This window comes from Erinaceus europaeus, chromosome 16 (genome assembly GCF_950295315.1).
Source record: "Erinaceus europaeus chromosome 16, mEriEur2.1, whole genome shotgun sequence".
In the NCBI taxonomy this organism is placed as follows: domain Eukaryota; kingdom Metazoa; phylum Chordata; class Mammalia; order Eulipotyphla; family Erinaceidae; genus Erinaceus; species Erinaceus europaeus.
This window is the reverse complement of record NC_080177.1, coordinates 68,937,407-68,957,417: the sequence shown is the minus strand read 5'-3', so window position 1 is coordinate 68,957,417 and position 20,011 is coordinate 68,937,407. Positions and strand designations below refer to the sequence as shown.

Genomic DNA, 20,011 nt, shown 5'->3' with positions numbered 1-20,011 from the left:
AGTGAAGGAAAGGCCACTAGTGATTTCTAGAACAAACTGAAGGAGGGGAGGCAGCGAAGCAGGGTGGAGCTCAGAGTCCTCGCCCATGTCCCTTTACAAAATCAAAGTTGACAGCTAACGAACATAATGGCCCTGGCTGATGAAGGGGTTATATGCCCCTGGAAGCCCATTAAATTGATTTCTCGCCTGTTTATGTGCCTGTACAAACCATACTCCCAGCCCCTTGCTCCCTGGCACCTCTTGCTGCTGGGGCTCAAATGATGGGTGAGGGGATAAGGCATAAAAGGAACTAAGGGTGACTGAGGAAACAAGGTAGGAAGAGGGCAGATTATGGGAACAAAGATGGAGAACAGGCATAGGAGATCACAGGAAACAGGGATGGGGAGGAAGGGGGAGCAAACAAAACGAGAGACCAAGAAAATATACAATGGGAAAGTAAGCGAAGGAAAGCAGATTAAGTCGTCAAAGAAGAGAGGCCTGTGGGTAGGGAGCTGCTGAAGAGGCCGGCACACAGGAGGTCAGCAGTGAGGTGCTGAGGGTGGGGGTGGAGGGTCAGGCGCGTGGCAAAGGGGACATCCCTGTCAACAATGCCAGGAAGTTCCAAAGCTTCCGTGTGGAGGTGGGCGTCCAGACCACACTGACAAGGCACTGCTGTCCTGTCCTGGGGGCGGGGGCGGGGGCGGGGGCGGGGGGGGGGGGGGGGGGGACAACACACATCTGCTCCGCGCCTCAACTCTTCCAGGTCCCTGACCGGTGACTACTGATGCCGACTGCTCCGCACATGGCAAAGTAGCTGAAGACGCCAGAGAGAGAGGCACCGGGCTCCCGGGAGCAAAGGGCACAGAGGCCCAGACAGGCACAAGAGCCAGGGGGCAGGCGTGCCACAAAGTGACAGGGACACACACGGAGAGGAGTCACATGTGGAGACAGTGACACCCAGAGCCAGCCAGCCAGATGGGCGGGTGGGTGGGGAGGATGAGTGAAGTGGGGAAAGGCAAAACCAAGAGGCAGAGAGACACATGGACAGACATGAGTGGGGCCAGGGCGCCGCCAGGGCTCAGAAATGCGAGGGCTGCTGAGAGCGGGGCCGACAGGAGCCATGCAGAATCGGGGGCCAGGAGTGCGTGTGGGGGTTCACTTCACCCTGAAGCAAGCAGTAGCCTCCCTGCACCTACTCTGTTAAAAAAAAAAAAAAAGGCGAAACGCTCAACTTCAGGCAAAATCGCAGACAGATTGAAAGGTGTCCACGTCTCCTCGTCCAGTCTCCCAGCTCCCCGCGCCGCCTCCCCACCCGCGCCGGCCCCGCTGGGCTGACAGCGCCGCCCCCTCCCCGGCCCCGGGACCCCGACCCCGACCCGCTCGGCGCCATCCGTCCAGGCTCTGCTACCGTCCTTCTGTCCGGCTACCTCCCTTCCCAGCCTCCATGCCTTCCCCTTCCCCGCCGCTCCCTCCACTCCTGCACCCCTCTCTGCCCTATCCCGCTAGCTCGCCCTCTCCCCCCTTCCTTCCCCCTCGGCTCTCCTTCTGTCCGTCCTGTCCGTGGGTCCCTCCGTGTCCCCTCCCCCCAGCCCCTTCCCGTCCCTCTCCGTGCCCTCCAGCGGCAGTCGCTAAGCGACTCCTTTCCCCCTCGGCCGGCCTCGAGCTTCCGAAGAGCGAGCAAGGAAGGGGAGAAGAGAGGGAGAGGGAGAAGGAGGGAAAAAAAAAAAACAAAACACCCAACCCAGCAGCATCGGAAATCGATGCACTTACACCTCAGCTGGAAGCAGGGACGGGAGTCGAACCGCGGCCGCCGAGCAGCGCGAGGCGGGGAGGGGAGGGGGCGGCTCTTGGAAGGGACTTCTCCGATGTGTTGATTTCCCTCTCTCTCTCTCTCTCTCTCTCTCTCGCTCTCGCTCGCTCTCTCTCTTTTCCCCTCCTCCTCCTCCTCCTCCTCCCTCCAGCGCTCACTCCCGGGCGTCGGGGACGGAGATGGAAAAAAATATATAAATAAAAAATTCACGGCGGTGAGGGAAGTGAAGGAAAATAATCAATGCTATTTGGCTGCGGCTGAAGTGTTTTCCCGGCTTCGTGAGGGGGTTTCCATTGATTCACCCTGAGCACTCGCTCGCTCCCTGCCTCCTCCTCCTCCTCCTCCTCGCCCTCCTCCTCCTCCTCCTCGCCCTCACTCCTCCACCTCATTCACTGGCTGGAGCCCAGGCGTCCCACACAATGGAATAATCAATACCCAGGCGCCCGGGGCGGCCCCACTGAGCAGGTGCAGCGGCCCGCCCGCCGCGGAGCATGCCGGGAGTTGTAGTCCGCCCCACCCCCGGCCGCCCAGCGCCGGCTCAGCAGCGGCCGCCCGGGCTGGACCCCCGCGGGCTGGAGCTGAGGCCCGGGGCTGGCGGGCCACCGGCTCGACTCTTGTTCCAGGCCGTTACCTGCGGAGAAACAGGGTCCTTTAAACTCTAAGCCCCTCTTCTCTTCCTCCTGTTATGTTGTGTTTTAAGCCAGCTCCAGAGCAGTAGCTTCTATATAGGCTTTCCAGAGACTTCCGAGGTTTAGGTTCCCCGCCCCCTTTATTATTATTTTTTTCTCCCTCATTGCTCCCATGTCAGTTACCTTCCCTTCCCTTCCAATGGGGTACTAGAACTTCCTCTTCCACGGCAATTATTCTCTGAGAACTTTGTCTCTTCCACATAGTCACATACCTTCAGAGTTGGGTAGAGGGAGTGAAGGTTCTAGGTCCTTGTCTTCAGTTTACAAGTTTATATATACATATATTTGGGGGAGGGGGCTGCTGTCTCTGGGTTTCAACATTCTGGGTCGCACCATAGCTTCCTTCAGTGCACTGGGGGGCAGGCTCAAACCTGGGTTATAACCATAACAAAGTGCACTATTCCTGTGAGCTATTATGCTAGCCTAGCCCTATGATTTTTAAAAATATTTATTTATTCACTTTTGTTGCCCTTGTTGTTTTATTGTTGTAGTTATTGATGTCGTCGTTGTTGGATAGGACAGAGAGAAATGGAGAGAGGAGGGGAAGACAGAGGGGGGAGAGAAAGATAGACACCTGCAGACCTGCTTCTCTGCTTGTGAAGCGACTCCCCTGCAGGTGGGGAGCCGGGGGCTCGAACCGGAATCCTTACGCAGGTGTTTGCGCTACCTGCGCTTAACCTGCTGTGCTACCTCCCGACTCCCTGATTTTTTTAAAGACTTATTTATTGGGCAGAAGTAGATAGGATAATGGTTATACAAACAAACTCTCATGCCTGAGGCTCCAAAATCCCAAGTTCAGTCCCCTGCACCATCATAAGCCAAAGTTGAGCAGTGCTCTGGTATAAAATAAAATAAAATAAAATAAAATAAAATAAAATAAAATATCTATTGCAGAGATCACTATGGGACATGGGATGCTTGGAATTGAACTCAGGATCTCATGCTTGAGAGTCCAATACTGTAGACACTGTACCACCTCCCAAGTTCTTTGTTTTTGTTTTTTAAGGTTTATTTATTAACATGAAAAAGAGTGAAAGGGAAAGTATCAGCCCAGCACATTCATGGGAATGGAACTCAGGACCCCAGGCTTGAGAATTTGAATCTACTGCAGCACTTCCCAGGATGCTATATTCTTCATTCTGGTTTTAAATCCTTATTTATTTATTTAGTCAGAGCACTGCTCAGCTTTAGTTTATGGTGGTGCCAAGGATTGAAGTTAGAGCCTCAGAGACTCAAGAATGGTTGTCTTTTGTATAACCATTATGCTACCCCTTATGCCTTCCGGGTTGCTATACATGTATTTTATGATTATTTATTTATGAAAGAGAGAGGAGAGAGAGAGAACTAGAGAGTCACTCTGGCACTTGCAGTGCTGGGGATTAAACTCAAGACCTCATGAACAAGAGTCCAGTGTTTATTTTATTTTATTCTATTTTTATTGCCACCAAGGTTATCACTGGGGTTGGTACTATAAATCAATTTGCTCCCAGCTCCCCAACCCCCTTTTTTTGTTCTATTTGATAGGACAGATAAATTGAGAGAGGTGGGGGAGATAAAGAGAGTGAAAGATAGACACCTGCTTCATTAGTATACCTACTTTATTTCTCATGAAGCATCCCCCATGCAGGTGGGAAGCAGGGTCTCAAACCTGGGTCCTCTTGCATGATTCTGTGTGCACCACCACCTGACCCTCAAGTCCAATGTTTTATTCACTGCACCATCCCAGCTGAACTCTTCTATAGCCTATTTATTTATTTATTTGATACAGAGAGAAACTGAGAGGAAAGAGAGAGAGTAAGAGAAAGAGAGAGAGAGAAAGAGAGAGAGACCAGCAGCACTGTTTCAACACTCATGAAGTTTTCCCCCTGCGGTTGGGGACCACGGGCTTGAACCCTGATCTTTGCACGTGGTAACGTGCACTCAACCAAGTGTGACACCACCCTGCTACCCACTCTTCAGCATTCTAATGACAATAGTGGCTAAGATTTATTGAGTGCAAAGATACAGTTCTAAGCATTTTTCCATACTGTGTGTAATTCTCACAATTAGTGTCATTTTACAGTTGAGGAAACCATAGCACAAAAAAGATAATTAACTGCAGGCCACATGGCCAACAAGTGACAGCATCCTGACTGAACCATTGATGGTAGTCTGGCTTCAGAGCCCACACTAACTGCTATAACTCATGTCTCTTTAAGAGAGGTGCAGGCTGACAGGAGTTCGTGGGGGAGAGAAGAAGGAGAGAGAAAACATCTTGAATATCTACTATGTGACATTTTGTCACTGGATCTTCACATGTAACTGAAGCACCTATATTGCAACCACGAGAAACCAGGTTTAGGGCACAGAGTGGCTTACCAAGGCCAGACATACACACAGAGTGAAACTGGGATTCAACCCCAGCTCCACTTGACTTTGAAGTCTGAGCTTGTTAATAGTTTGCCTCTGCCCTCCTGAACAGGACCTTAAAACCCAGGGAAGACATTTTTCTTCTGCCAGACCCCCTTCCTAAAATTACAAACATAAACAACAAACAAAAAAACCCTGAAAAGCAAAGGGCAGATGAAAAGCTAGTGAAAAGAGTTAGGGTAGGTGTCCCTTCAGTCCCTAACCACTGGAGTTTTTCTTGGGTGAAGGACACATTCACATTTTGCCTTTCTTTCTTTCTTAAATCCAAGTGACTCATTTTAGTAGATATTTCTAAAAAGCAGTATATACAAAGACTGGTACATTGCATATTAATTGGGTCATCAGAAGCTCTACAAAGATGAAATTTGTTTTACAGATCAAACAATCAGTAAATTTTAAGATATCATTTTAAAAACACTTAACTTATGGCTTCCTTTTTAATTTTTTTTTTTTAATATTTATTTTCCCTTTTCTTGCCCTTGTTTCATTGTAGTTATTATTGTTCTTGATGTCGTTGTTGTTGGATAGGACAGAGAGAAATGGAGAGAGGAAGACAGAGAGGGGGAGAAAAAGATAAGACACCTGCAGACCTGCTTCACCGCTTGTGAAGTGACCCCCCCCTGCAGGTGGGGAGCCGGGGGCTTGAACCCGGATCCTTGCGGCAGTCCCTGTGCTTTGTGCCACCTATGTTTGACCTGCTGCGTTACTGCCCGACTCCCCCTTATGGCTTCCTTTTAAGTGCTTTGGTTGAGTGCAGTTCTTCTAAAATGTGTTTAAATATAAAGGGACCATGACTCCCCAGCAGAATGTCAAGACTCATTTTAGAACCAAATTATTCAGCTATCTTTCAAACTCCATTTTATCCACTTCTAACTCTGTGACAGCTGTCACCAAAGGTCTTCAGTAAAATAAAGCACATACGTCAGACACAATTTGTGGCGTTGCTGACTTGAAATTAGTTGCGGGTACATCCAAGACATTTCAAGCTCAAGATGCCTTATGTAGAAACCAGTGTGCAACCCATAGTATTTCCCACTGGCTGTGTTTTCAGAAACATAATGAGTTGAGGACAGGTGTTGAGAACCTCGAACTTCTCATCCACTGTAGGAGGGAGCTCAGGAACTGATGAATGTCACTGATCTTCAGCAAGCTACTGCCCCAGAAAGCTGACGTATAGAGTTGCTACCTCCACAAACATCAGAGGAAGTAAGCTATTCGGTCCGCCAAAGCAAAAAGCCACTTCTGTGTTTTCCTATACAGATGGACCTACGTTTATAGTGGTTCAACTTGACTAGAATTGAAAAAAAATTATCTTTATTTATTTATTGGATAGAGACAGCCAGAAATCAAGAGGAAAGGGGGTGATAGAGAGGGAGACAGAGACACCTGCAACACTGCTTCACCACTTGCAAACCTTTTCTCCCTGCAGGTGAGGATCGGGGGCTTGAACCCAGGTCCTTGCACATCGCAATGTGTGCTCTACCAGGTGCACTACCACCTGGCTGCTGGATTGGAATTTTTTAAAAAAAATATTCACTTTGTGGTCTGGGAGGTGGTGCAGGGGATAAAGCATTGCATTCTCAACCACGGGGTCCTGAGTTCAATCCCTGGCAGCATATGTACCAGAGTGATGTCTTGTTCTTTCTCTCTCTCAACCTACCTATCTTTCTTATGAATAAATAAATTCTTAAAAAATATTCACTTCATTTAAAAAAATATTTTACTTTTTTTATGACAGAAACAGAAACTGGGTGAGAGAGAGAGAAGAGGGAGAAAGACAGAGCTACCTGCTGCCTGTTCCATCGCTTGTGGGGTGGGAACACCCTATAGACCGGGTTAACTGGAATTTTACATTTATTTTCATAAAATATAAAAGAGAGGCAGAGAGTGTGGGGGCAATGGCAAATGGTTATGCAGAAAGGCTTTCTTGTCTGAAGCTTCAAAGACCCAGATTCAATTCCTCTTACCACTGTAAGCCAGAACTGAGCAGTGCTCTAGTAAAAACAAACAAAAGCCTAAATAACAAAGAGATCAGAGCACTGTTTAACTCTGGCATATGGCAATTCCAGGGATTGAACCAGGAGCTTCAATCCTGTGTCCTAACATTCAGTTATATGCCCAGTCCTCAATTCAGAGCATTCGACTTATTTAACTTCACAGTGGCGTGAAAGCAACTTGCATTAAGTGGAAACCACAACAGAATGACCTCTTGTGCTGCTGTGCGATGGCAGTGAGCCCAGCTCCCAGTCAGCGCTTTCAAATTATGATGGGTTTCTCTCTACGCTAAAATAGAGAGAAGATTTTAAGGGAACACAAGTATTTCTGTTACATCTCTGACAAAGCCATTTCAGGGTCATTGGAATCTCGGTAACAAACTCCTCAGCCTGCTGCCAATATGCCCCTGTGTTTCCAGCATCTTCTGTTTACACACGGGGGGGGGGGGGGGGTTGGGTGGGGTGGGGTGGGGTGTAAGCCCTCTCTTAGCTTCTTTGCGCATGCTGGTCCTGCCTCTCTCCGGGTTTCCAACTATGGAAATCCCATCATGACTTTAGTTCTAATTTCAAATATACCATTTTGAGGGCTGGCAGAATAGCTCCCTTAGATAGTGCGCTGCTTTGTTTTGCACACCACCTAGACTTTAAGCCCAACCCCTATTTAATCGAAGGAAGCTTCAGTGCTTTGGTCTCTTTCACTCTTCCCCTAGAACATAAAATAAACACGTTTTAAAAGTCTCAGGCCGGGGGTCGGGCCGTAGCGCAGCGGGTTAAGCGCACATGGAGCGAAGCGCAAGGATCGGCTCAAGGATCCTGGTTCGAGCCCCCGGCTCCCCACCTGCCAGGCAGTCACTTCATAGGCGGTGCAGCAGGTCTGCAGGTGTCCATCTTTCTCTCCCCCTCTCTTGTCTTCCCCTCCTCTCTCCATTTCTCTTTGTCCTATCCAACAAAGACGACAACAATAATAACTACAACAATAAAACAACAAAAGGGAATAAATAAATATTTTTTAAAAATATTTTTTAAAAAGTCTCAGCCCATTGCCACCTGTCTGCACTTAGTGGGCCACCATTGTAGTAAAAAAAAAAAAAAAATCTGGGAGTCGGGCTGTAGCGCAGCGGGTTAAGCGCAGGTGGCGCAAAGCACAAGGACCGGCATAAGGATCCCGGTTCGAACCCCGGCTCCCCACCTGCAGGGGAGTCGCTTCACAGGCGGTGAAGCAAGTCTGCAGGTGTCTGTCTTTCTCTCCCCCTCTCTGTCTTCCCCTCCTCTCTCCGTTTCTCTCTGTCCTATCCAACAACGACAACAACAATAATAATAACTACAACAATAAAACAACAAGGGCAAAAAAAAGGGAATAAATAAAATAAAATAAATATTAAAAAAAAATCTGTTGAGCAGTGTCTGAGTGAGTGGTCTGTATCTCGGGCCCACCTGAACGAAGGCTCCAGCTCAACTAGAGGAGAGTCCTGCTGGCACCAATCACAGCTTTCCTGTCACCATGGCGACGGATGAGCGTAGCCCGTCTTTGGGAACTACAATTCCCAGCATGCAACGGACGCCAGGGCGCCGGGCTCAACCTGGGGCCCGAGACCCAGGCGGATCTCAAAGAACCGGCAGGGACCGGGAGCTGTATGTCGCGAGGCGGCCTCAGTCCGAGCCTCACGGCGGCGGAGGTCTCTGCCCGCCTATTTCCCAGCTGGGCCTTTTGGCTCCGTCTGTCTCCGCCCCCGCACGGCCGCGGCGGGTCTAACATGGCCGCTCGCCTTGGGTCGGGACAGTGCACCGGATCTGGGCAGCGCGCCCCGCAGGGTCGAGGTCGGGGGTCAGGGGTTGCTCCCGGCATTCCTTACCGGCGCGGCGTGGACTCGCTCCACCTATCTGCACGTCGGGCGAGAGGGCGACCCGTAGGCAGTGAGGAGAGACTCGGGGCGGGTGCTGAGATGGGGGGGAAGGTGCCCAGCAGGCTCGCAGGCTGGCGTGCAGGACCGTGAACTGCAACCTGCTTTCTGGGGCGCCCGCTGCTCGCTCGGGCGACAGCAGCGGCGGAAGTCACTATTGCAGAGCCTTATACCATCACTGCCAGCCCGGTGGGCAGGGAGGGAAGGGCTGTGACTCCCCATCTGAGCACCCAGGGAGTTCAGCAGAAATCTGTTGATTGACGTTGCAGGCAGCATGGCCCAGGGTTTGATTGAGGTGGAGCGAAAGTTTTTCCCCGGGCCTGAGATAGAGGAGCGGCTGCAGGAGTTGGGGGGCATCCTTGAGCATCGGGTCAGCTTCCGAGACATCTACTATGACACGGCAGAGCTGAGCCTCATGCGAGCTGACCACTGGCTGCGTCTGCGAGAGGGGAGTGGGTGGGAGTTCAAATGTCCCGGAGCACCAGGTGTGTCGGGACCCCACAATAAGTACGTGGAGGTCACAGCCGAGCCTGCAGTGGTGGCCCGGCTCTGTGAGGTGCTGGGGGTCGGGGTCCTGGGAGCTGAAGGTGTGGCTGCTGTGCTGGGGCCCCTGGGGCTGCAGGAAGTAGCCAGTTTTGTGACCAAACGTAGATCCTGGAAGGTGGTGCTCCCGCACGTTGAGGAAAGTGACCCGCCACTGAGGGTAGACCTGGACACAGCTGACTTCGGCTACGCTATGGGTGAGGTGGAGGCCCTGGTGCACAAGGAGGCCCAAGTCCCAGCTGCCTTAGAGAAGATCAACAGCCTCAGCAGCCTGCTTGGTAAGAGGGACAGGCGGCCTGTCTCCTCAGCTGCCCTCCCCCAACAGGGGTCTTGCATATTCAGTTCGTTTTCTTTCCCGGAAGCAGTCTCACCTGGATCTAACTCGTCTTTTTGATCCATGCTGTCCCAGTCATTTCTCTCTCTCTATAATTTTATTTACTTGATTTTAATAAGAGAGACAAAGACTAGGGCACTGCTCAGCTCTGGTTTATGGTGGTGCTGGGGGTTGAACCTGGGACCTCAGCAGCTCAGGCATGAGAGTGTGTCGCATAACCATTATGCTGTCTCCCCAGTTCTCTCACTGCTGTAGGCTGGATAGGCTTGAACCTGGGTTGTGCATATGACAAAGCAGGTACCCTATGCAGGGGAACTATTTTGCCAGCTCTTCTTATTTTAAAGAGATTTATTTATGTAATAAATTGTGGGGGGCAGAAGAGTGTCAGGGCATCATTGTGGCACATCAGTGCTGGGATTCAAACTTGGGACTTCACACTTGAGTATCTGACACCTTATTCACTGCATCACCTCTGGGTGGAACCAGCCTTTCATATTGATCTGAATTCTCTTAATCTCCAGCTATTCCAGGCCTCCTTTGGCTCCACTGGCCATTTCTGTCCTACCTCCCTTCCCTTAATTCCTGTCCTGTCGCTTTCTTGATAACTACCTAAATCCTCATTTAATTTGTCCTGTTGCCTTTGTGCCGAATTTAGATGAGTGAGACAGCGGGAGGAGTGTAGGCAGACTCTCCTTTTCCCAGGTTTAGCTTCCTTGCAGACAGTTCATCTGCATAAGTTTGGGGTTTGCTTCCCATGGGGGCTTACAGCACGGAGTCCCAGCAGGTGCCAGCAGCAACTGAGATGCTGCCTCTTCGCGGCTCCGCACCACACAGAGGCTGGAAGTCTACATGAATCTGACTCCGTGGGTGTAGCTGCTTCTCTCCCCTCCACATCCCTTGGTTCCTATCCCTCTGCAGCTCTGCATGTGCTTCATTACCAAGCTAATGAGCTCTGGCTTGCCTAGATAGGCTTTAATCTTGATTGGGCGCAAGGAGTAGTAATTGAAACGAGTTGCTACGGAGGCTCCCTCTGTCTCCAGGGCACCTGAAAACCTTGCCACCATTTTTCTTCATGGGAGGAGGGACTCCCGCCTGGCTTCTCAGTCCTAGTCTGGCCTGCAGGGCCCTTTATGGCCGGTCCACTTCCACAGGCAGATAAGAGAGCAGGCTGGTGGGTGACAGTCAGAGTCCCAGCGCTGCCTTGGAAACAACTCTGGAGTCCCAGCCGGGTGGGCTAGGAGCAGAGCGAAAGTGCTTGCACGGTCTGGTCCTCTCACTCTCTTTTTGCCTGTAGGTGTGCTGGTGCAGGAGAAAGCACCTGCCAAGCTGCTTGTGTACCTCCAGCGCTTCCGACCCCAGGACTATCTGCGCTTGCTGGAAGTGAATGACTTCAGAGAGATGCCACAAGGGACGCAACAGCCTGGCTGAAGCCTGTACTAGGGTACCCCCTTCTCTACAGGCAAAGCATTCTGGGTCCAGCAGGGCTTATCGCTGGGCCCGTCCCGGCAACTTCTCTCTCCAGATCCATCTGTTCCTCCCTCAGACCCTCCGTTATCATTCCGAGAGCCCTCCCCAGCTGCTTCCTCTCCCTCATCCGTCAGATGCGATCTGTGGGCCGCCCCTCTCCCCTGGCCGCTAAGCAGCCTCCATTGATTTCCGCTCGTGTTTATAGGATTTCCACTTAGCCGTGATCAGTAGTTAAGCACAGGAAAATCCCTTGCCATCCCCCCTCCCTTGGTCGATGCCATTGATTCTGCCAGCGGCTCCTAAAGCGCCTTACAGCTGAGTTAGAGCCGAGGGGAGGCATCGGGGATTTCCCTGCCGCAGCGGAGGTGAGGGGTAGCAGCAGGGTGGGAGAGTCTGGGGATCCTGTGTGTCAGAAACATGGAGCTTCTGCTCTGATTTTGCCCACGTGCTGCATTCTGGCTCAGGGTGGGAAGTGCCCCCTGTGGAAGTTTAGGGGGCGAAGTTGTGCCCCCACCTGGAAAGAGCTGGAGAAGAACCCTTCTTTGTTGAAACAGGTTCCTGAGGCTCAGAGGTGGATGCAAGCTTTCTGTGTGAGAAGCTCTTCCCTGGCTGTTGTGAACTGTTGTTTCCTGCTTCAGATAAACCTCAGGAATGGCTTTCCCCCTTCAGGCTTTATTGGATTTTCTCTTTGGGGGGCGGGGTGGGCAGGCTCTGGGCTTTTCGCAGTGGCTAGCACAGGCCTGGAGCGCCACCTGCTGGCAGCTCCCCCACCCAGGAGTAGGCTCCAAGTAGCCCAGGTCCCCGATCTGGATTTCAGGCTGTGAGTGGACGCTGAGTTACTGCCAGGTCTCCACAGGCAAGTTGTTCACCTCAAAGATCTCCTGCACGGACTGACCGAAGTGAGTGTAGGTGAGGCGCAGCTTCAGCCGCAGGGGGGCCTAGGGACATGAGTGGAGACTGGAGTCAGCGCGTTGTCAGCAAAGTCACGACACACGTTTGCAGAGAGAAAAACACACCCCCCACTCATCCAGTCCCTGGGCCTTAGGGGTGGAGGAGGCTTGAGCTCCTGCGGCTCTCACCTTGTTAGGGTTAAGGATCCTGAGCAGCTGGGTCATCGGAAGGCCACCCTGAGCTGGAACTGTGTCCCCACTTGGGGGCTGTAGCTGCAGTTGGAAACTCTGGATGTGGGAGGTTGGGCAGAGCACAGTGAGGAAGCTAGCCGGGCTCCACACCGTCTCCTGTAGCCCCCCAAGTCTTGTCTCTGCAACACACACACACACACACACACACACACACACACCTTTCCCTTCTCATTTGCTCACCCACCCGTCTCTACTCTGATCTTCTCTCCTGAGGTGCTGTCTCTTTTTACAAACCTTGGGCACAGCAGCCTGGCAGATGAAGTGGGTGACATCACCCCCTGAGGTGTTGGTAGCAGTGACGGTGATTAAGAGCAAGGAAGGGGTCTCGGGGGGTCGAACAAAAGACAGGTTGATCTGCAGTCCTTCGCGCTCAAACACTCTGAGATTTGGGATGGGAGCTGGAGTAGGGGAGAGAAGTAGCTCACGCGTGGGCCGAAGACAGCGCGTCCCGTCATCTACCGGAAGTGGGGGAGCACCCGCTGGGTGCGCAGCACTGCTCGAACATGCTGGGGATGAAGTGAACAGGAAGCCGGGCTGCCCTGCCTCTTGGGAGGGAACAAGGAAGAGGGCCGGCAAATGGCTGCATTGCCATGTGTGTCCCCATGCTTCCAGCCCAGCTCCCAGCACACTGGAGGAAGCTACAGTGCTGTGGTCTCTCTCTCTCTCTGCCTCTTTGTCTCTGTCTGAAATAAGTCATTCTGGGAATGCTGAAGCCCCAGAGATGACAAAACAAAAAAACGAAAGAGAACAAGGAAGTCCTCCAAGGTTCTAGCTGGTGCTCTGCAGGACAAAGCAAACTTTGCATATATAACTGAGAGGAACTCACTGAAGTGGGCGCAGCAGGGAAATGCAGGGAAATACACCTGACATTTCAGTGAGGCCTGCAAAATAAGAACAAAACTGTCATGTGATGGGTAGGAAAAGAACACTCCACATAAGGAGGATGTGAAAGGACCTTTGGAATGGGTAATTCACATCTTTGAGCCCAGCCAGGAGGAAGCATGACCCCAAGGGCAAGAGTCGGGCGGTGTGCAGAGGGTTAAGTGCAGGTGGTGCAAAGCACAAGGAACGGCATAAGGATCCCGGTTCAAGCCCCCGGCTCCCCACCTGCAGGGGAGTCGCTTCACAGATGGTGAAGCAGAGCTTCAGGTGTCTGTCTTCCCCTCCTCTCTGCATTTCTCCCTGTCCTATCCAACAACGACATCAACAACAGCAATAATAACTACAACAATAAAACAACAAAAGGGAACAAATATTTTTAGAAAATTTAAAAAGCTTCACAGGCGGTGAAGCAGGTCTGCAGGTGTCTGTCTTTCCCTCTCTGTCTTCCCCTCCTCTCTCCATTTCTCTCTGTCCTATCCAACAACAACAACATCAATAATGACTACAACAATAAAAAACAGCAAGGGCAACAAAAGGGAATAAATGTTTTTAAAAAAACTATAAAAAAAAAAAGTCTGGAACCAAGGGGAGATACTCTAGACCATCCAGCAGGGGAGGGACACCACCTGATGAACCCGGCTGCCAATGTGGGGACACATAGCAGGGAACATGGCCCTTGGAACTCAGTCTTTGGGGCTGAGAAACAACAGCAGTCTATGCTCTTGTTCCCCCCCCCCCCCCCAGCTGAGGCTTACCTGGGGCTGGAGGATCACAGGGGAGGTCAAGGAGGTGGACCAGGCTGTCTTCTGGGGAAGGAGCCATGGGGGGCAGCTGCTGGGCCTCCCCAGAAGAACCATCCAGGAGGTCTAATAGATCCATGAGCTTTGAGGCCTGGGGGAAAGGCAGAGAAGGGTGTGGCGGGATAGAGCCCAGGCAAATCCTCTTCCGCTTCAGGGGCTCCCAGCCTACTCACCTGGGGTTCTGAAGGGCTGGGGACAGCTTCTCCGCTCTCCTTTGCTTCCTCATCAGCCTGAGGGCCACTCGGCTCCACAACTGGCATCTTTTCAAGGATAGCAGCCCTGAGGGGATGGAAGGCAGGTTTGGCCCCCAGGGCTGGAAATAATGCTCTGACTTCCTTGCTGGTCCTCTGCCCAGCCAGGAGGCCTGGAGGACAGCTTAGCTTCAGTGGTTGGTGGGAGGGGAGGCGCTGACCGTGGGTGAGGATGAGCCCCTGTGCCCGGGGAGGGACCCGCACCTCATGTGGTCGTACTTCCGGAAGAGTGCGTTGTACTCCACAGCCCGCTGCTGCAGCTCCACGTCCAGACAGCTTCCGTAGACGGACACCACCTGGCGGATTCGGCTGGGAGATGGGCAATGTGAGTGGGAAAGGCAGTCTGTCCAGAGCCTTCAAGTTGGGTATGGCCAGGAGGGGAGAGTGTCTTCGCCTCCAACCTCCCCCCCCAGCAGAATGGACCCAGGGAGTGGGGGGCTTAGACTGCTGGGTACCATGAAGGGGCAGCTCTCGCTGGAGGTGTCCAGACTGGGTGGGGACCCTTCTTACTTGTTGTCTCCACGGAGCCGGGTGCTGAGCTTCATGAGGGCGGTGAGGGCGTAGCCTCGGGTGGCCGGCAGCGACAAGTGGGACTGCAGCACCCTCTCCAGCAGTGTCAGCACCTCCTCTTCCTCCACCTGCAGGGGTGCAAGTCTTGAGCGTCTCCTTTCTTGACAGGCCCCTCCTCGGTGTCCCCTGATGCTGGCCTCACCTGAAGGGGCTCGCTCTCCTCACAGCTGCCCTCCCACAGCAGGTCCCCATATTCTCCAATGCACCAGGTGGCCACTTGCACCGTTGGCTGCTGTGTGAGAAAAAGCAGTGTGCTGAGCCCCGTCTGAGTCCCATCTCTACTGCCAGGGCCCAAGACACCTTTTGGCTTTGCCAAGATGGTGAGGCTTAAAGGGATGTCCAGAGGGGAGGGCTGGGCTGGGGCGCAGTCAGGTTCCATTGCAACTAGGCTCCTCTGCCCTCTGGTGGAAAATCATCAGAACTACATGGCCTAACCACAAAGGGCACAGGAGATTGAGGTGAGAGGGTGGATGGTTTGGGTGCATCCTGCTTCATGCAGATGGAAAAGGGACTCAGGATGCTGGCTGGCAGCTGTTGACTCAGGATGACTTCAGAGAGAGAGAGAGAGGCAAGAGACAGGTGCACCAAGGCACAGAAACTTCCCCCAGTGCAGTGGGGGCCGAGCTTAAACCTGACTGGTATCTCTCCTTAGCTGAAAGTTTCATGGCAGTTCAGAAAGCGTTCTGCCCAGCAGAAAGAAGGTTCAGTTAGCCATCGGTGGCCAGGGAGGCAGGATATAAGTCCAAGCATCGTTTTAGCTAGAAACAGGGCCTCTATTCTTGAGTGCTTCCTCCACTGGCAGACAGCTTTGTCCATGAAGGAGAAACCTTGGGGGGGTCAGGTGTGGAGAGCAGGTGTCCCAGAGTGCTGAAAGGGATCAAGGTGGGGCAGGGGTGGGCGTACTTGGGAAATGTCCTCTGCCAGGGCACTGTAGAGACGGCGCACAGAGTAGGCGTGGAGCTCCTGGGCCCCCCCAATCAGCTGGATCAGGTTGGCCACCGCATCATCCCGCACATAGATGCCTGCCTGGAGGAAGCGTGGCTCAGTCAGCGTGACCCCTGCCTGCCCCCATCCAGCTCCCTCGGCTTGGCCCCCACCTCACCATTGTCAGCACGCGTAGGATGGTGTCTATGTGCCAACGCTTGTTGGGGGCAAACCTATGGGACATTCGGCTCATGATTCCTGGCGTGCCCTCCCGACCCCACCCTCTATGTCTGTCAGGCACCTGTGGCCTCACCTCTCTGCGGCCAGCAGGATGCCTGAGGCACAGTCAGCCCGCAGGTCAGGGGGGCAGGAGCTCAGGAAGGTCTGTAGTTCTTGCATCATGGCTCGCACATTGGAGCTGTTCACCAGAGCCAGGCTGAGCTCCAGGGCCCGCCTGGCAGGAGAGAGATGTGTCCAGACAGGGCAGCTCATACCTAGATGCAACGCAGGCCCTCCCCTTCCCCCTTGGCTCCTTTACTCCAGTTTTTCTGGCTGCTGGGGCTGGGCCCCCTGCCTGCCCTCTGCCCTGCTCACCGGCTGAGGGAGGCGTCAGGTTCCTGAAGACACTCCACCACGGTGGGCCGGTGCCGCTGCACCGCACTGTGGTCAGACTGCACCAGCCGCAGCAGCGACGTCAGTGCCACATACCTGCCCAGAGTGGAGAGGCCCTGCCATGTCATGGCTGTCACCCCTCCCTGCCTGGCCCTTCACTGGGTGCAGGGAGACCAGGCAGGCACATCAGGACACTCTGGAAGAAGAGCAGGGAACCTGGCTCAGGGGCACAGCTCAGCCAGACACTCGGATCTGTTACCTAATATTTTTGTCACTGTTGAGCAGGAATCGGCCTAGGATGTTGACAGCTAGAACCTAGAGGCAGCAGAGGGTGGGGTCAGTCAGGACGGGGGGACACTGAACAGGACCTGTCTGCTTGGGGGGTGGGGCGGGCGAGTGGGGTCACCAAAGGGGAAGCAGAGAGGATGGTACCCGCAGGCCAGCAGCAGAGCGGATGTCCATGATGGTCATCACTGTCTCAAACAGGACTGCGTTGCCTGCGTTCCGGCTGGTGTCAGTGTTAGTGGCCACCTGGGTAGACAGAGACAGGCTGCATCTACCATCCCTACCATGTTGTCCCTCAGCCGTCTGATGCAGTTCTGTGAGCCCCTGCTCTGTGTTGGGCTTGCCACACTAAAGCAGACTGTCCCTGTCCCCAAGATCAGTCCAGAAGGAAGCATGGACATGACTCTCCACATCACATGTCATCTGCACATGTGTGTCCACTTGAGGATGGCTCAGGTTTGCTGGGACCAGGGGTCAGCCCAGTACCCCTCTGGGCCCCTACCTGAGCCAGTAAGTCATTCATGGCATCACTGCTCTCGTCATGGTTCCGGCCCAGAATCCGGAGCAGACGAAGTATTTGAACCTGAAGATAGGTTACAGGTCGAAGGGGAGAGGGCCTCAGAGGGCAAGGAGTCACATGGGGCTGTGGAACACCCCACACTGAGGAGGGTATCCCGAGAGCCTCCTTGTCCCTCCTTCCCTCCATAAGCCTTTTGGACCCTGAGAGGTGATCAGGCTTTTTACTTATTTAATTATTACCAGAGCGCTGCTAAGCTCTGGCTTATGGTAGTGTAGGGGGTCTCAGGAGCCTCAGACATGAAAGTCTGTTGCATAACTGTCATGCTATCTCTCTGTCCCACCTTTTCTTTTCTTCTTCTTTATTGATGGGGGTATGGCGGGGAACAGCTCAGGTGGTAGGGAACAGGCCCTGTGTGACTGAGGTTCCTGGTTCATTCTCCAGCACTGCACGTACTGCTAGAGACTGAGCACTAGTTTCTCGCAAACATGAACCTGTCCATTGCAAATGAAAGGCCATCTTTTAAAAAATCTGGCTTTTCTTTCTATTGTGTTGGGGCCTCACACGTGCACTTTCACGGCTCTGGGCTGACTCCTAGAGCACTGAAGCTCCCTCCACAGCATCTCCTAAATGGTGTTGGGGCCATTGGCCACAGGTGTATGGCTAAACTTTGTCCCAGGGATGCAGCCAGGAAGGGCTAGCCCACCTGCAGGAAGGGGTCACTGATTCCAGATATGCTGTGTTCCTTGGAGTATCCTGTTGTCACCAGGGTCCTCAAGATCTGCACCAGTTGGGGCACCATCTAGAGGAGGGCACAGTCTTACTTGAACACCCTTCCTGATCCTCACAGCCTGCAGCCCAGTTCCAAGCCCACTGCCCTACTACCAGCCCACCTTTCGGAAGTGCTTGAGGGCCGCAGGGCTTCGTTCACAGAGCTCCGTGATCAGTGTGACAGTGCCCAGCAGGATGCCTGGAGTCAGAGTGGGGAGTGAGTGGTGGGCGTGTGTGTGCGTGTGTGTGTTTGCACTCTGCCCTTCTCCTAGGAGCTGGTGCTCCCACTGCAGAGAAGCTTGGGCCTTACCATGGTGGCGCTCACGAAGCAGTTGGGTACAGGGAGGGAGGAAGATGCTGGAGAGCTCTGGGACCTTCCGGATCATGTGCACTGCAGTCAGCACAGCCTGCAGAGGCCAGGGGCTCAGAGAGGGCCAGGCTCCACCAGGACACCTCCTCTGTCTCTCCACCACACAGCAAATGGGACAGTTTCAGAGGGGCGAATGCCTGGAACTCTGCCACCTCACCTTCTTGCGCACGTAGGGGCTGGGCTGTAGGAGCAGCTTCTCCACCTCACTGGCCAGGTCCCGGCACATCTCAGCAGAGCCCATGGTGCTCAGTGTGCACAGGGCCAGGCCTTGCACTGCCGGGACTCCCTGGCTCATGTCGCTGCGGTTGGGAAGTCAGTTGGTCAAGCCACTGAGAAACCAAGGCCTTCCCAGTATCTCCAGCAGGGAGCCCCCCTGGATTTCCCAGTTCCCCGCGCTCCCATCTCCCTGATTCCAAGTGCTTCCCAGAACCCTCTCACTTCTTAATACTGTTGGTAATGAGCAGGTGGGCATCCTGCCTCTCATCCAGCAGAAGCATGGCCCCCAGGTAGCCCACCCTCTTGTCTGTGAATCTGGTGGAGGCAATCAGTTTCAGGCACTCCATCTATAGGGAAAGGGGCAGAAATGAAACTGCGGGTACAACCATTCCTTTTGTCTTCTTTCCCGCCAGATTAGTTTACAGGGACGCTCTATCCCACAGCCTTCCCTTAACAAGAGGAGAGGCAGAACTAGCCCTCCGTGGAGTGGAGGCAGTGTTCTGAAGGGCTGGCTAGAGAAACGAAGGTTTCAGTCCAGATGAAAGAGCGGAGAGGGGTACCGGGGAAGGAGGTCTGTGGTTGAAGCTGTGAAGGCTCTGAAGTGGTGCAGAAGAAATAACGCTGGGGTATAAAGAGGCAAGGGGATCCGAGACCCTGGCCCGCTAGCCTCCCCCCCCCCCCATCCAATTCAGAATGGAGCAGGTGCAGCCCTGTACCTGTCCAAAGTGGGCCGGGTAGCCTAACATGTGGACGTAGAGCAGCTTGGCTAGCTGGCGGTGTCTGTGCAGAGGGTCCCCATCCCGGAAGGAGGCCCGGATGTGGGCGCACTCCTTCTGGATCACTTCCCGCTCTTGGGCCTGAGTCTTGGCCCCACGAATCTGCTCAATTAGATCTTGAAGCTTCAGTGAAGGTAGCACCATCTTGGGGGGCCGGGATGGAAGGGGATGGAGGGGGAACAGAGCCTAGGGAGGCAGAGGGGCTTGAAACCTTTCTGGCTGGGAAAGCCTTGCCCTACACCGCCACCCGAATGACTCCAGCCTGGCAGTGACCCTAAACCTGAAGCCACGTGCGCTTCCAAACCCCGCCCTCTACCCCACCGCCCAAGGAAGGCGCCATTACTACGCATGCGCTCTCCCCCTGAGCACGCGCAGCCCCGCCTAGTGCCCCAGCCGCCGCACCTGCGCGCCCATCCCGCCGCCCGAGGCTGGGAAGCCCAGTGCGGGGCCTGCGCCTCCCGCGGCCACCGCTCCCGCCCACCCCGTTCGCGTCTCTGGCGTCCCCCCCACCCCCCAGACGCCAGCCCTACCTGGCTTCTCCGCGCTCTCCCCCCAGCTCTTCCTGGAAGCGGCGCTGCGGGGCGGGAGCTGGTCCTTCCTCTCCCCGCCCGCGTCACGGGGCCCGCCCCTCCCAACCTCCCGAGTCCTCGAGTCCTCCGGCCTCGGCATTAGGAGGAAGAAGCTGGTACCCCCAGAAGGGCTTGTGTCACAGGCCTGGTTGCCGGGGTTGGGGGCCTCTGAGAGGGCCTCCTGGTACCTTCTCATCAGC

General features: G+C 53.9%; 3 protein-coding genes across 4 annotated transcripts in view; 1 reads left to right on the top strand and 2 right to left on the bottom strand.

Annotated features, from left to right (window-relative positions):
• Positions 1-2,146, bottom strand: part of ZFHX2 (zinc finger homeobox 2) — a 37,417-nt gene extending 35,271 nt beyond the window's left edge. Inside the window, exon 1 of the mRNA XM_007536522.3 lies at positions 1,750-2,146. The gene's annotated coding sequence lies outside the window, so the exon portion shown is untranslated. The remainder of the gene's footprint in view (positions 1-1,749) is intronic.
• Positions 2,147-8,692: 6,546 nt separating this feature from the next.
• Positions 8,693-11,794, top strand: THTPA (thiamine triphosphatase). Its single transcript, XM_007537634.3, has 2 exons — positions 8,693-9,603; positions 10,954-11,794. The coding sequence occupies exons 1-2, from the start codon at positions 9,057-9,059 to the stop codon at positions 11,085-11,087; spliced, it is 681 nt and encodes a 226-aa protein (XP_007537696.1). The 5' UTR covers positions 8,693-9,056; the 3' UTR covers positions 11,088-11,794.
• Positions 11,779-19,945, bottom strand: AP1G2 (adaptor related protein complex 1 subunit gamma 2). 2 transcript variants are annotated; one of them, XM_060175304.1, is made up of 22 exons: positions 19,773-19,945; positions 19,183-19,428; positions 18,689-18,813; positions 18,408-18,549; positions 18,191-18,287; positions 18,003-18,079; positions 17,816-17,911; positions 17,095-17,175; positions 16,740-16,838; positions 16,567-16,622; positions 16,290-16,403; positions 16,009-16,149; positions 15,874-15,928; positions 15,675-15,797; positions 14,914-15,003; positions 14,712-14,839; positions 14,406-14,510; positions 14,124-14,229; positions 13,906-14,041; positions 12,503-12,774; positions 12,206-12,304; positions 11,779-12,064 (listed from the first exon to the last, which is right to left on the bottom strand). In XM_060175304.1, exons 2-22 carry the CDS (start codon positions 19,384-19,386, stop codon positions 11,963-11,965), a joined length of 2,448 nt encoding a protein of 815 aa, XP_060031287.1. In that variant the 5' UTR covers positions 19,387-19,428; positions 19,773-19,945; the 3' UTR covers positions 11,779-11,962. The 2 variants fall into 2 exon arrangements, with proteins under 2 accessions (XP_060031287.1, XP_016049903.1); XM_016194417.2 differs by having other exon boundaries at positions 12,503-12,666; positions 19,773-19,930.
• Positions 19,946-20,011: the final 66 nt, after the last annotated feature.

Excerpts from the sequence above, each read along its gene's own strand:
- AP1G2 (XM_060175304.1), bottom strand. The coding sequence starts at position 19,386 with ATGGTGCTACCTTCACTGAAGCTTCAAGATCTAATTGAGCAGATTCGT. Across the intron at positions 18,814-19,182 it reads ACCCGGCCCACTTTGGACAG|ATGGAGTGCCTGAAACTGAT; the intron begins GTACAGGGCTGC and ends CTTTCCCTATAG. Across the intron at positions 15,798-15,873 it reads TCCTACGCGTGCTGACAATG|GCAGGCATCTATGTGCGGGA; the intron begins GTGAGGTGGGGG and ends CGCTTCCTCCAG.
- THTPA (XM_007537634.3), top strand. The coding sequence starts at position 9,057 with ATGGCCCAGGGTTTGATTGAGGTGGAGCGAAAGTTTTTCCCCGGGCCT. Across the intron at positions 9,604-10,953 it reads CAGCCTCAGCAGCCTGCTTG|GTGTGCTGGTGCAGGAGAAA; the intron begins GTAAGAGGGACA and ends TTTTGCCTGTAG.